The 15,028-nt window shown below is 38.1% G+C and overlaps 3 protein-coding genes and 1 long non-coding RNA gene across 16 annotated transcripts in view; 2 read left to right on the top strand and 2 right to left on the bottom strand.

The window, feature by feature from the left end:
- LOC136244716 (uncharacterized) overlaps nt 1-15,028 on the bottom strand; it is a 32,917-nt gene that overhangs the window by 669 nt on the left and 17,220 nt on the right. The window contains exons 1-12 of one of the 4 annotated variants that reach the window (XM_066036288.1): nt 10,391-10,465; nt 9,972-10,340; nt 5,450-5,532; nt 2,716-2,870; nt 1,902-2,070; nt 1,142-1,216; nt 734-901; nt 648-686; nt 540-596; nt 432-488; nt 324-380; nt 216-272 (exon numbers count right to left, since the gene is read on the bottom strand). In XM_066036288.1, the coding sequence (XP_065892360.1) occupies nt 216-272; nt 324-380; nt 432-488; nt 540-596; nt 648-686; nt 734-901; nt 1,142-1,216; nt 1,902-2,070; nt 2,716-2,870; nt 5,450-5,532; nt 9,972-9,991 (937 nt within the window). In that variant the 5' untranslated portion in view covers nt 9,992-10,340; nt 10,391-10,465. Of the gene's footprint in view, nt 1-215; nt 273-323; nt 381-431; nt 489-539; nt 597-647; nt 687-733; nt 902-1,141; nt 1,217-1,901; nt 2,071-2,715; nt 2,871-5,449; nt 5,533-9,971; nt 10,341-10,385; nt 10,484-15,028 lie in introns of those variants that run through there. The other 3 variants (XM_066036289.1, XM_066036290.1, XM_066036287.1) reach the window with 3 other exon arrangements.
- Nucleotides 1-15,028, top strand: part of LOC136244714 (uncharacterized) — a 33,131-nt gene that overhangs the window by 6,738 nt on the left and 11,365 nt on the right. The window lies entirely within an intron of this gene.
- LOC136244722 (uncharacterized) lies at nt 10,233-11,704 on the top strand. 3 transcript variants are annotated; one of them, XR_010695546.1, is made up of 7 exons: nt 10,233-10,695; nt 10,738-10,905; nt 10,954-11,030; nt 11,079-11,134; nt 11,186-11,334; nt 11,382-11,436; nt 11,489-11,704. It is a non-coding gene; the product is annotated as an uncharacterized lncRNA (long non-coding RNA). The 3 variants fall into 3 exon arrangements; XR_010695547.1 differs by having other exon boundaries at nt 10,235-10,695; nt 10,760-10,905; XR_010695545.1 differs by having other exon boundaries at nt 10,257-10,905; nt 11,489-11,702.
- On the bottom strand, nt 10,983-14,959 carry LOC136244717 (uncharacterized). Of its 2 annotated transcripts, none has more exons than XR_010695544.1 (2): nt 14,693-14,959; nt 10,983-11,600 (listed from the first exon to the last, which is right to left on the bottom strand). XR_010695544.1 is itself a non-coding variant. In XM_066036291.1 (2 exons), exon 2 carries the CDS (start codon nt 14,171-14,173, stop codon nt 12,872-12,874), a length of 1,302 nt encoding a protein of 433 aa, XP_065892363.1. In that variant the 5' UTR covers nt 14,174-14,175; nt 14,693-14,909; the 3' UTR covers nt 12,762-12,871. The 2 variants fall into 2 exon arrangements, 1 of the variants encoding a protein (XP_065892363.1); XM_066036291.1 differs by lacking the exon at nt 10,983-11,600 and adding an exon at nt 12,762-14,175 and having other exon boundaries at nt 14,693-14,909.

Raw genomic sequence — 15,028 nt, 5'->3', positions numbered from 1 at the left:
CAGCAACAAAAAGGTTTCGTACCAACAGTTTGCTTTGGTGCCATAACAAGGGTAGCTAGGTAACAATTGTTTGGTGTAACATTAAAAATTCTGTTGCTTATCAATGGTTGCTATGGTTGGTAGAGTACCCTATAATATGATGGCTGAATATAAAAACTTGTTCACTGCACCAATACATGTGATAAATATGTAATTCCCAACACAGCACAACTAACCTCTTGGCTGATCATCCCCAGTTCTGTTACCAACTGCTCCACCGACAGTAGTATTCACTGCACCAACACATGAGATAAATATGTAGTTCCCAACACAGCACAACTAACCTCTTGGCTGACCATCCTCAGTTCTGTTACCAACTGCTCCACTGACAGTAGTATTCACTGCATCAATACACGAGATAAATATATAGTTCCCAACACAGCACAACTAACCTCTTGGCCGACCATCCCCAGTTCTGTTACCAACTGCTCCACCGACAGTAGTATTCACTGCACCAATACATGAGATAAATATGTAGTTTCCAACACAGCACAACTAACTTCTTGGCCGACCATCCCCAGTTCTGTTACCAACTGCTCCACCGACAGTAGTATTCACTGCACCAATACATGAGATAAATATGTAGTTCCCAACACAGCACGACTAACCTCTACTTGACTGTCTGTCGCCATGTACTGGACTACAAACTAAAAGATATGTCATTCATACACCATGTTTAATTTTAAAACCTTACAGTTTATTATCAGTCTTTCCTTACAGTCTAAAATAGACTGTAGTTGCTTCCGGCCATAGGAAGAGGAGTGCTTCAATGAAACACCATCTGGTAACCCAGTGAGAGTTATTCCTAAGCTGGATATTTTAGAGTATGGTAGCTTTTTACTGCCATCTCTATTTGCTTCCCCTATAAATATATATATATATATATATGAAGCTTTCAACAGTGATTCTAGAAAAAAAAAGTATTTTTAAACCTACATTGCGCATAACCATAAGTTATGTAACTGACCCAAAAAATATTCTCTCAGGTACAATTGGTATGTGCACTTTAATTATAATGTGTTATTATGAAAATAAAATTGGAAAATTTCTAATGAATGGTGTTTTATTTTTTTACAGCTGAGTAGGTGACATATATTCATACCACATAGCTTGTTGAACACTTCTTCAACTTGTTTCCTCTTGACATTTATATCCGTATCGGCAAGGATTTGAGCACCTACAGTACATGTAAGTAAATAATTTCACACGTACAAAATTTTTTACACATTATTATATGAAACAAATATATGCACACCAGCATTGAAATCAGGACCGGGTCAGTCAAATCAAATTTTGTCAGGTTTGGCCTAGTTTAGAAAATATCTCGGTCTGACCCTGATTAGATCACATATGAAACATCAGTTCATAACATGAAAGTGCATAAATGCATCATAGTCTAGTCTTTTCACATCCTAGCTTTCTTTGAGCCACACCTACCTATCAAGATTGCGTGGTACTGTCCTTCATTAAGCCACACCAATTGATTAGTAGGTGCAACACACTTTGTAAGCAAACATGGATTCATATCCATTGCTGTTGGGTAACTTATATGGAGACACACTTACGACAAAGGAGATCACTTGAACTGACTGTTACTGGGCATACAGCTGTACATAATAAGCTATAATATTTATCTTTTTATCACAAAACTAAACCGGAAAACTAAAGTAAGAAAAAGTTTATTGAACCACGGACACTATTTTGTAGAACACATTACATCAAAGTCATTGCAGAAATGGCCTTTTCAATTAAAAGTTCTTGCAAAATAAGTCTACATAGTGAATGGTTCTTGTGCGGCCATTTATTTTTGATGTACGCATAAGCATGCATAAAAAACATTTTCACAAGTTAAGATTACATACCACTTGTTGCCACTGGATGGTGAAGATATCCAATAAAAGAATAGGGTATATAAGGAGCTTGATCTTCTAGAAAAGAAATCTCTTTTGTAGTTCCCCCACAGTAGTGTTCATTACCCTTCACCAGAGTAAAGAACATCTCAGCACCAAAAGTATCTTTGATTGCATTACTCTGTAGTATACAGTACATGACTATTATTCGTATTTATGGTGCAAAAAAACTTTTAGAATTCATTCATTGACGTCAAATCAACAATGAATTTTGGGTCATGTCTAACATTTTAATAAAACTTGGTATCTGTGCTGCTTATCACTCGTTCAAGTGTTTAGCCTAACAGTTTAGATTATTGATTACAATATTTTATAAAGAAAATTGGGTGGACATAAGTTGCAAAACAAAATTTCTACTTTTCTAGGGTGCATAAACTTTTGTATGAAATAGTTTGTTCTACAGTATATACGACTAGAAAAAGATTATACTAAAACCAAAGATAGTTTGATAACAACACTTTGAAGCAGTTAGGGTACTCAAGATGAATGCTCCATTAAGCAAGATGACCAGGAAGTAAAATATAAAACTAGAAGATCACTTGCATTAATACACCACTCGGGGGTGGGGGTTTCTTGAGTCGTATACAGCGCTAGTTTTCCTCTTGCTGCATTAGCCTCTCACCACACTCCCTTGTGGTATGCATCTTTTCCGTACATACACATGGCAGTGCTTCAAGTAGCACCTGCAGTGGAATACTCATGAGTTAACATGTTAATGAATGGAAGTTTCAACCAATGCTCTCCTTGACGAATGCATGGGACATACCAGCTTGGCTAGGTGATTCAAAAAATCTTTCAAAGTAGCAACTCTGGTTGGCTCTACACTTGCAATTTGGTTGAATTCTTCTCTCTCTTGTTGGGCTAGAGCTTGCCACTGCTCACCAATCATTTTATTTAAGTCCCCCAGACAGACACTTGGATCTACAAACAAAATGTAGCCAGTAATTATATGTGTTCGCTTGTATGTAAGAAAATAAGAAAATGAAATGATTTCATCTTTCTATATACACAGTGCATATCAATTAAATATAATAGTACTTATATAATGAATCTTCATGCCTATACATACTCCTTAATTGCAATTTCTGGCGTAGAATCTGGCTTGATTAATCAGTAATGTACTGGTTATTGGGCTGTTACAGCTGACAAAGTATTATCTTGATTTCAACTACTAAGGAGCCATTATGGCCATGTAATCTCGTACAATTGTCGTGCACTACCATTTTGAAGTCTATCCCTTGCTCACTCATACCATTCACCCCTATTTTAAGCACCCATGACATAACAACCTATCCATGCAACTTCTATCTTACTTGGCGGGAAACTCTACAAGCACTGGAAAAGCAGAAATGATCTGAAATTTAATATTTGATGTACTTTTAGTGTAAATTTTATACGTGTACTCACTACTCACTACCCTTGGCAAGTTAGAATGGTCTTATGAACAGAAATTCTTTAAAATCATTTATCTCAAAGCTTTTAATGATAAAACTTTTAATGTGCAATTTGGATCAGTTTCCCAAAATCCAGTCAAATATAGTAATGAATGAGCTATACCCTTGTATGCATGTTAAGATAAATGCCAATTGTGACTGGCTCTACGAAAACCAGACTTATTGCCTTTACACAAGTATTGAGAAATGCTGGTTTTAATTATTTAGAGTGTTGGAGCCCGCCGATGGATGAAGTTACGTGTACCAAATTTCACACATTTTACACTAATTCCTTACTTTTATAACCGTCCACTAAGCAAGTAGCCAAAAACTAAGTTTCCTGCCATTTTAGATAGTTTATTTACTGAGGTAGTCCCTGTCATGATATATCAGGTGAGCTCAGCAATGGGTGGGTGGTGGAAGAGTGGTTAATGAAACAAAAATGTCAGGAGAGGCAAAGGGGTGAAATAGACCAAGATATGGGCCATACAGGACTCACAACTGGCTAAAATGAAGGACAAGGAACAGCACAGGTCTTAAACCAATACCACAGAGCTATACAGCCACACACAGCTGCCTCTTTGCTGGCCAGAGCTCCATTATGAATCCAAACTGTCTGTATGGATTTCCACTGGCCTTGGAAAATGCAGCCAGCATTGTGGAAGTGAATCTTGATAGTGTATTCATGTAGGTTTGTGTTTATGGCAAAAAATTTAACTTCCAGTAATGGGCAATAAGCCCGGTTATTGCACATCCAGTCACAATATTAAATGTACATTTGCAAAACATTTCTAATTTCTACTTACGTCATTGCTTTGGTCCCATACACCCATATACTTATTACAACGCCTCAGCACTATGAATTGTATAGCTTTACATGGAAATGCTTGAGATAAGAAAAAATGAAATATTAGACTACATGTAAATGTGAAATTCAAGCAATTTAAACATAAATAATAATATAATCTTATGTACCACTCTGCGTGGGCAGTTCAAAGGCACCGCCAGTGCCATAATTTGTATATTGCACTGCTGCAGACCGCAGCGAGTGCATTATAACTTATAACGCACTGGTTGCGGTTTTGTAGACCACAACGAGTGCATTATAAGTTATAATGCACCGACCGCAGTGCAATATACAGATATTGCACTGGCTGCGGTTTTGTGCAGCATAGCACAAGTGCCGGTGGCGAAGACCACTACGACACCTCACCTAATAGGTGGAAAGACACTTCACAGATCACTCGAATTCTTTTATAGCCTGACATGTAAAGGTCGATTGTGGGCCATAACGTCACCAATACGTATAATGTTTACAAGCAGCCAATGGCGATCGAAAAAGCCAACACGGGTGGCCACAACTCTAGTCTACATATATATAAACGTACTTATACACCATACTAGTCTGGTGCCATCTTAGCCCAGATTAAACTGTAGTCCACTTCGACAATGACTCAATAAAACAAATATATTCTAAATAATACTAACTTTTACGTTCGATTGTGGTAACCAGTTTTGTCATGCCACCTGATTCGAGTTTAGCCAGTGTGAATGGTAAGAATTAGACTAGTATCGTTTAGTAGTTAGGTTTTGTTTACTTAAAACGTCTATTTAGCTACATTTTTTCGCTCGAGAGAATCACTATGGCGATTAGTCTGGCGCTTAGTCTATATGGCGATTGAGTGATCATGCTGGCATGCTGAGCACTACATGATGAGAGTCGAACAGCGAATGCAGGTTAGTGATATAACCCACAGCGTACTAGCTTTCAATATCTCAGGTGGCTGCAGTATTGCAGGGGGAACGTCATCGCAACGTCAGGCTTGGTTACCCACAATCGATGTTAGAAACCTGGCCTTTATAAGTGTTACAGCTGTCTTGTGAGACTCTCCCCACCTATTAGGTGAGTGGTACATAACAGTTATACAACGTGCACTCGTACTCTGCCTGTATAAACGCACTTGCCTTCGGGCCTAACGGCCCTCAGGCTCGTGCGTTTATATCAGGCAGAGCACTCGTGGCCGTTGTATAACTATATAATAATGACGACCACTTTGAATGTCTTACCTGACGATTTCAAAATTTCCCTATGATAAATGTTGTATCCAGAGATCTTCCTCTTTTTACACACCAGTTTGGTACTGGCCATGCTGTTTGAAGTACATACAGTTTAAAACCACAAATTGTATAAGTACACAATATATATAATTTTAGAACGTTTGTCATAAGGTACACTACCATACAACATCAAGTGCAAGATGCCAGATAATAGACAAAAATACGCATGTTGTGAAAATGAAAACAAGGTTTGTATATACAATCCTTAAGTTTGCAATAATCTTAGGGTGGTCAAGCACTCTGAATGAACAGTCAAAATGCGCTGTGGAAGTAATATGCCCACCTTTTATAAAAGGACTGACATCACTAAGCTTCACTTTTACCACAAATTACATCAAGTCACTGACTTAAATTATACAGTTAGTAGAGTTAAACCTCCCCTCCCTCTCCCTTATATATAAAGTATAAGGAAAATTAGAAATTTCTAACCAGAGTAGGGGTCAAGAGTGCTCCAATAAAAAGTACAGAAACAAGCTGGAGTAAAGTGCACAATATTAAATCACAGTAAAACAATTAAAATTGTTATATCCTTACTGTGCATTTCCATCTTAGGCACAGTAGAGATACACCTGTATATATAACAATTTTAACTGTTTTACTGTGATTTAATATTGTAGAGCTTGGTTCTGTACTTTGTATTGGAGCACTCTTGACCCCTACTCTGGTTAGAAATTTCTAATTTTTCCTTATACTTGTTTGTTTACTTTATTTCAAATAATTATTATGACTGGTGAACCCATGCATACCGCATCAAACAAAAGAAATGTCATCGCGCGCCCCAGTTAATCAATTATTGTCTGAAAAGTGAAGTATACATTACTCTTCGTTGTTAGCTATGTTCAACCCGTTTCACAGCAGTACAAGTCAACAACTGTTCGAAAAGCACCTCTACAATGTAAGTAGCCAATATGAAAATTACAGACGATTTCCGTTTATAGGAAAGGAAGCCACCGTTAATCGCCACTTTTTGCTGTCAGCAAAGATGAATGGAACACAAAGGAGGATACTAGTAAGTCCATGAAAAATGCATTTTAAGTACTGTGGCATGCCAAAAGGCACCTCTCGGGCCGAAGTGGCATCAAATAGCGAAAAAATCAAACCTGTAGCCTTAGCCATTATTGAGTTACGCTGGTCTGAAGGCATCAATCAGTCAGTCAGTCAGGCAGTCAGTCAGTAGAAAATTCCGTTAAATAATTTTTTTAAAAATTTGTAGCAACTTGTTGAAAGCATTTTAGATCAATGTGAAGGCACTTTTGAGCTTTATTTAGCCTAACCAATAGTGCCAAGTAGCTGTGAAGGATTTCAGAGGATGGTTTCTGGCCGATATATTTCCAAGGGCCACGCCCACATCTTCGAGACCCCTACTATACAGCACTACCATACTGTATAATATATATATATATATATATATAATTACTACCCATACAAAAATACCAATGGGTTGTGCCATCACCAAACATGTGCTACTGTATTTTTTTTTGCGCTGAACAGAATAACTGATATAATATCTACAAAACTTTTGCTAAGTGTACTTCATTTGTGATTGCCTGCATGTAAAATCTCTGCACATTTAAATTTATACAGTATAAGTGGTATATTAAAGAATTACAATTTTGGGAAAATGTTCTATTGCACACTAGTTAAATACACATACATTCAGTGATGGCTTATAATCTTTCATGTATTGATCCATTATTACAACAGTATGTAATATGGAAGTAATATGTACCTATACTAACATTCTAAGTTCTCGTATGAAAAGGATGTGGGCAGAATGGAGTTGGATGGGGCTCTACTTCACGCATAATATGCTAGTACAGTACTCAGTGGTGTAGCTGAGGGGGGGCATCTGCCCCCCTCCCCCCCCCCCCCCCCCCATCAGAAATTCTAGTCTGGTGGCCGCCTCCTTCGAACATGCAAAAAGGGCGGGCGCCGCCAAACTACAAGTTCACCCATCACCATTGCTTACAATATCAGCTAGCCTGGCACTTGCTGGTGGTTATCGCCAGTACATGTCTGAAATCATGATGTACAACAGTCATTTCCAGTATGAGTGGGATTCACGAAAACATTAGGATTGTTGTTCTATATTTAGACCAGCTACCCATGTGATGGTCCACTCCAAAGATTTTGAAGAAAGGCGGGTGACCTTCTACAATTGAATCTTGAGAAAACACTGATATCTGGGTGATAAATTGTTGGCACCTATTGAGAGTTAAATGTAAGAGCTTTCACCGATCATGGTTAATGTTTGTAGACTTTCTGGAAGTTTCACCGTGCCGGTATAAAATGCCGAAGAGGCAGCATGAGATTTTATCTATGCCTACTGTGACTCTGAAGCAAGGTCTATCATAGAGGGGATTATAAAGTCGGAATTGAGTTAAGTAGTTTACCTGGGATTTGGAATGGTTGGACAAAATCAGCCGACTGCGTGACCGCAAGGAGTCACATCAGGCCTCAGTGTGTCTAATGTAAGCAGTTATAACACATCAACATGCTATTCTAATTCTGCTTTTACGTGACTGTGGATGAATATGTTGGAGTACAGTGAGGAACGTGAGATGAGGCTCGACTCTGCAGTATAGCTTTTTACAAGTACGAACATAGTTGTGATTTAGTTAACTGTAATTAATTCAACACCGTATGTTGGCTAGCCCATCATTGGGTCATTAGCCTTTTATACAATGATTACGACATTGAGCGTTTCGTGGGTATACCTGTCACCCCATCACCTTCCGGCCGGCTACACCCCTGGTACAGTTTAGTGGTAAGCATTACAGTAATTTACAGGATTTCATACTCACTAACTGCTTGATACCTTCAGACAAGAGTCAATAAATAATGGCTATAAGACTATGGGACTGCTTTATTTTATATTACTGTTATACACCTCATAAGCCTGAAAGGTGCATTTAACATACCGCAGTACATACAGTGTATGAATTAGGGAGCTACCTTTGTCCTGAGATCATAGCCACAGCTACACATAGCACGAAAGTTTGACAGGGGAACTGTCAGGAAGATGTTAGGTAAAACTACAGTTACATGTACTGTAAATTTGTAACTTGGTGCTGACATATTCGTGACTGGATTTGCGAAAAGGGGTCTTCTACACACATCTAATTCTATACTTTGGAAGACCATAACTTAATTTTCAAAGTAGATACAAACCTCAGGGTTTCGTTATCAATTCACCTATGTTGGTTCTCACTACAGTCCAAATTTCAAGCTAATAGCTTATTATAATCTGAAATTGTGAATCATCAAAGTCAGTATATTGGATGTGTGTGGAAGACCCCTTTTCGCAAATCCGGTCAATTTATGCAAATTTTCAATCTATTAGACAGGGCCATATAATAGCTGCAAAAATATTCACATAAACTGCTTGATCATTGACACATACGTAGCCATCATTTAACCCTTCCACAGTAATTATATGTATTACAAGTACAACCAGCTTCCTATCTAGGGTACATCTTTTCTTTGTCCAGTAATAGCTGATAAGGTGCAGAATTGAGTAATTGATTATCATATCTACCTAGCAGCAATTACCAGATTTCTTTTAGCAACCTCAGCTTGGTTAAACAGGCTAATCAAAAAATTTCATCATTCCATGCCACCATTGCTTGTCCAATACAAAATACATGTATTTTTACACTACCAGCAAAAACACAAATTTACAGCCATATAATCTCTACAGCAATCCATATGTTTAAAGAAAGCCAAGAAAGCCCTTGTCGAATACTAACTGTACAGGTATGATAACATTACCATAGCAACATTTATTCATTGTCGAATGACAACATAAGTCATGCCCCATACAATAATCTATTGGAAAACCCAAAACTACAAGTTGTAAACCTCGACCAAATTCACTAAACTTGGTACCATTCTACGCAGTGAAAGATTCTTAATAAGATCCCGACTACAAATTGCAAAACAGGTTAGCTTAAAGAGATGTGTTGTAAAAACATGCCCAAACGTGTTTCGCGTGTGTTCTAAATACAAAATTTTGCATTTCAAGGCTTCATTCTAGCTTTAGCATTACACAAATAGCTTACACACCAGGCAAATCACCTTTCTTCTCGGAATGTGATGAGCCAAGTCTCACTACCATTAAACAAAGCATGTGAAAGCTATGGCGGTTTGTTTAGAAGGTAGTGTTATAGCTATTTACATGAAACGGAAAAATTGATGTGGAAATAATTATGACAGTTTGATATGGATGTGCCATCTCAACTGGTGTACCTTAGCACGCACTCAGTTTTCAAGTAACCGCACTCTTCTCAGTTGTACCTCTTAAAAAAACAACTCTTTACACATTGAGGTGTATGGTAGTGTGTACTTTAACACAGGAGCTGTTTACTTTAGTGTGCATTGAATGCGGAACACGTGCGTTATTGTTAAAGCTGGAGATGTGTTTTAATAGTAATGTGCACGTGTATTATCTATGGTATAACCGTACACATACCTGGTAGAGACGGCATACATATCTGAAACAGACTCGGAAACAGAGCTATAGGTGAGTATGAAGCGACAACTCAGCTGGGCAAAGAGCGGCAAAAAACCCGGTTTTTGGATATCCGGATTAGACCGACTAGTTTTCTTCTATCATAAGCTAAACATAGGATTAATACGGTAGCAATATATTGCAATATGGTCAGGTTATAACCCAGTAAGAAAAACAATTTCCCAGTTTATATCCTGACATTTACTGTGAGAAGCGGGTGCACCATAGATCCTCTGATCTATGACTCAACGTATACACAACTCAGGTGCACGTGTTTACGTGTCACTGAATACACTTGTCTCCTGGCGTAAGTCAGTTCCGCGAAGCCAACTATTATAGCACCATAAATTAGCATAGTCTGTAGCAAAATCTCACCTTACGATGCATTTTTCAGGTTCCTCCTGCAGGCTTGGCTGTCGCTAAAAAATACAACCTGGACTGGTAGTCGATGCAAAAATTGTAGTTACCTTGGTGATACAATATTTGGCGCTGTTTCGGTGAAGTTGTAGCTTTTTACGCTCTTTCAACCTTCGTTCAAAACAGCGGTAGAGCCTGAAGTGACTGACTGCAGAGTACCTTTGGGAAAGTGGTACCTTCGCTATTTCAGTCACTCGAGCTCAGTGGAACGTCCGAAGGAAGGAAGGAAACCTGAGGGACTGAGAAGCCAGTATCAACCTGACAACCCGTAAGTAAACGGCATGTTAGATGTTAGACACTTTTCTTGCAGTTGTCGTAATTTAGTCCCATAGGCTGACCACTTACTTCATTGAAGGCTAAGATAAGAAACCCATGGCAGAGGCCGGGGAATACATCAGAGCAGTAGGTATTGGAAGCTGTGTAGTGACTAACTTTACATTTTCCCTGAATACTCACTGACAAAAATTCTACTACACAGGTGTGGAAAATATTTTGTGGTTTGATAATTAAAGTGTAATGATTTTAGGTCAGCAACCATATCCAAAATCACATTGCAGTGCCGTTGGTCTACTGACTTGTATACACTTCAGTGTTCTATGCAAGGTATTTAATGTGTTCCCAATTATATTTCTTTCTACTCTTCAACTGTAGGTGTAGCTATCTGAAAGACGACGATGTTGGCTACTTTGCTGTGCATACAATGGCAGGTAAAAAACAGTTTATTGTGACAATGATATTTGATGTTTGTGCTGTTTTAGACGAAACGTGGCATAGCTGAGTAATGGCATGGTGGTGTAAGCTTGTAGCTGCCATCTTCAACATTTGGAGAATGGAGCAGACTGGACTTAACTGCCTCACATTATAGTACCGTGTGCCTATTGATTCATGTACAATTGTTCTGTGCAAGGTATTGCCTGTGCTTTCAAGCATTTTCCTTTATACCATCTGCTGTAGGTGTAGCTATCTGAAAGACGATGATGTTGGCTACTTTGCTGTGAATACAGTACAGGTAAAAATATTTTATTTAACCATGCATGATATTCAATGTTGTGTTATTTCAGACAAAGTGCAACATAGTCAAGCAGCGACAGGTGGTATCAGTAGATTTGTTGCTGCCATCTTCTTCATTGATCAGAACATCTGAGCAGACTAGGCTCAACTGGCTTCCTCCACCTACAGAACAATTGTATTTTTTGTGTGTATGTATTTGTATTCATTTAAAGAATGAAATAACTGATTGTGGTAACAAAACACGTAAAATTGCGTAAAACTAATGAAAAAAGGTGTGTTGGGATTACAAGAACTTTTGTGTGTGTTACACACAAAAAAATGTGTAAATACTATGCATGTACCAGTGTGGTATTTGTGGCAACAATTTCACACAAAATTTTGTGTGATATATACACATCTGTTTTACAATTAATATATGCTAAATTACCTCACTTTAAGAATTTAAAGTAAAGCATTAATTATTTAGAGACTGCATGCTGGTATGAAGCATTCAGTCACAGTAAAACATCCTAATCTAGATTGTATATAGGTACCTTATGTGCTGTATCTATAATGCTGTCACTGCTGTGTGATTTGTGTTATTAAATTCATTATTATGATAAACTTGACAATTAGCTATCAAATTCTGCTCTTCCATCATAGCTAATTAACATCAGGGATCCCAAGACTGTACAACTGTTAGTTGTGTGTATGTATATTTCCTATAGCATATACAAATTGTGTGTATATATATTGTAAAGCATTCTGCATGGTTAACGTTGATGATAAGGTCTGCATATTTACGTAGCTATATATAGTATATAAATGACCTTATTGTATTGGCTTTCTGTATAGCCATGACTCATGGAGCAATTTGTAGGAAGTATAGGTGACTATAGCATGTGGATTTGTGAAGCCTGGTAGTAGCTATAGCATGCAAGCAAGTTGCCTGCGAGACAACCAACTGTTTGGGTGCTGGTCTAGTTTAAGATTCAAGTAAACTCATTTAGCAACATGTCTAATGTACCACACACACTTGCTGTGACTCGCATTTCCTAGATTATCTCTCTTCTCTATTTCATCCTCCACTTACAGGCATTATAGTTTAATGTAAAAACTTGGAATTGTAAAATACAGAATGTAAATAGGCAGTAAAATAGCCACAAGCAACTTATACTTGCCAAGTAATTGGTGCACAAATTTTGACCCTTCTCCCAAGGCAAATTTAAGAAGTTTACTAACTTGCATTCTTTGAGTCAAAATTAAGATTTGTGGCATTAATTGCTCCCTTAGCATTGATTACTGCAATCCCTTCTAGTGGCTCCATGTTTGCAAGTGCAGAGATTAACCTCAAATATTTTTCATAGTCTGTGGTGCATTTACTTCACAATTTACAGCAAATGTAACCAGTAAACAAGCATGCTAATTATAATGGACAGTAAAGTAAATAATTGTCAACGACTGTTGATCACTTCCTCTAAGGTTCTTGTACCACGAGAAACAACCGAGTTCCGAAGAAGAGATTTTTTAAATTTCCCATCCATAAATTCCTTTATGAAGTCATCGACTGGATTTTGTTGAGGAAACAATCTCAACAACTCGCCACCAAACATTTCCATGTCAACATCACGACCGAACGGAGAAAACTCTTCCCAAAAATCTAGATCTATCAGAACAGGCATGTATTGTTCATTAAAGCATATATTAGGCATTCTAAGGTCACAGTGCATAATATCATTTTTGTGTATATCACAAATGACTTCGTACACCTTCTCTACCAGCTCAAGGCAACAATCCTTGGCTTCGTCATCAGTTAAAGGATCGTGGCATATTTTATTGTATAAATAGAACATATGAGGCTTTTTTTGGTAAGCAGGAACTATGCCTTGTGAAATGCTCACTCCAGAGACTAATCTAGCCAATTGATTGACTGAACTCCTAAGGATTGGTTTCTTCAAACATTTGTAGCTGTTCATCAGCAAAATTCCAAACTTCGACTTGCAAAGTTGAGAATTGTTCAAAAGACTGTTGCACTCCAGTGTTGTCAGATAAACTGCATATTTGTCACTGAGTGGCCTATCATGTGCTCTAAGACACACTACTTGGTTACCCCTTATGGCTTCTAGCAATTTTAAACAAACTTCTTCTTTTGTAAGGCATTTTATGGAATAGCGAAATGACACTGATGTGGAATCATATCTTAAGCTTACTTTGACAACGCAACGTTTGACATCAATACGGGGGAATACAAATGCAGTGATTTCTGGTTCACTGACACCAAAAGCTTTAAGTAGCCGTACGAAGCCAAATAGAAGAAGAACAGTTTTCCTAGCAGTAGGAACGTATGCAGCTTTAGAATGCACTTCAATGTATAACAATGTTGAACTATCTTTGAAAACTAAGACGTCACCACGGTTTCCCTCAGATTTGAAAGCACAATCTGGCAGCATACTGATTGAACGATCTTTTAATTTCAATGCTTTATCAGTTTCAATCCGATAGAGAGTGTCATCGGGATCAACGCATTTCTTTACAATTTCTTTGGCTAATTCTTTGCTGTCACCGTGTATTGGACTTTCTACTTCAGCTGCAAGCTCACCAAGATTGTATAAGCGGATATCATCCAAATCATCAATATTAACATGTACTGGAAATGGTGTACTATGGAGTTCTGTTTCATCCTGAAGCAATGCACAATATTCAAGGGGAAGTACTGATGCCTCAGACGAAGAAGCTCTGACTGTGGATTCTGCCATATCTGCAAAGATCAAAATAAACAACATAAATATCACCACATTTACTCTAACCATAGATGTCTATACAGTGTTAATAGAACAAGGGGAAGCAATCCAAGTAGGGATGCAAAAATAAAAGCAGTGAAACAAGAAAATTGTATGAACTTGGAATACACAAATTTCTCTTTTAGCTACACCAGTTTACTGATATCCACATGGCTAAAGTACGGATAAATAAATTGCTGTGATAGTTTTATAAGGTGCTGGCCGCCATCTTGAAACGTGATCATCACTACAGAGAACGCCTTTTTCCAAGGGGTAAGGCAATGATCCGGCGAACGCGTTTGTATTGAAGTTAATGGAAACATTTTGTAGTCTTACCAGACCAGTTATAGACCCTGGACAGCGCAAGAATGAGCCAACTGGCACATCGAATCAAGATGGCTAAACAAGCCATCGCCCTAGTACAAGGTCGCACCATATACTTCAATTACACCCACCACACAATCAATTTAATCAAGAGACACTCCCAACACTCACCAGCAAAAAATCACCACGAGAACCAGCACTGGTTCGCCAACGATATTGAACCAGCCTCGGAACCAACGAACAAGAAAGAAAGAACACGCAATTCTATCGCCACACCCGCTTCTCACAGTAAATTTCAGGATATAAACTGGAAAATTAGTTTTCTTACTGCGTTATAACCTGACCATATTGCAATATATTGCTACCGTATTAATCCTATATTTAGCTTATTATAAGATCAAACTAGTCGGTCGAGTCCCGGAGGTATCCGTACACGTATCATCGCCCACATTGGTCCTGTCCGAGTGAACCACCGACCCTTGTAAAGCAGTCACCACCTGGTAAGTA

The sequence above is a fragment of the Dysidea avara genome, chromosome 14 (assembly GCF_963678975.1).
Source record: "Dysidea avara chromosome 14, odDysAvar1.4, whole genome shotgun sequence".
Lineage (NCBI taxonomy): Eukaryota > Metazoa > Porifera > Demospongiae > Dictyoceratida > Dysideidae > Dysidea > Dysidea avara.
The sequence above is the reverse complement of the archived record's forward strand: the minus strand, read 5'-3'. Positions and strand labels throughout refer to the sequence as shown.

What these genes read in the sequence shown, in the direction of transcription:
- LOC136244717 (XM_066036291.1), bottom strand. Translation starts at nt 14,173, where the DNA reads ATGGCAGAATCCACAGTCAGAGCTTCTTCGTCTGAGGCATCAGTACTT.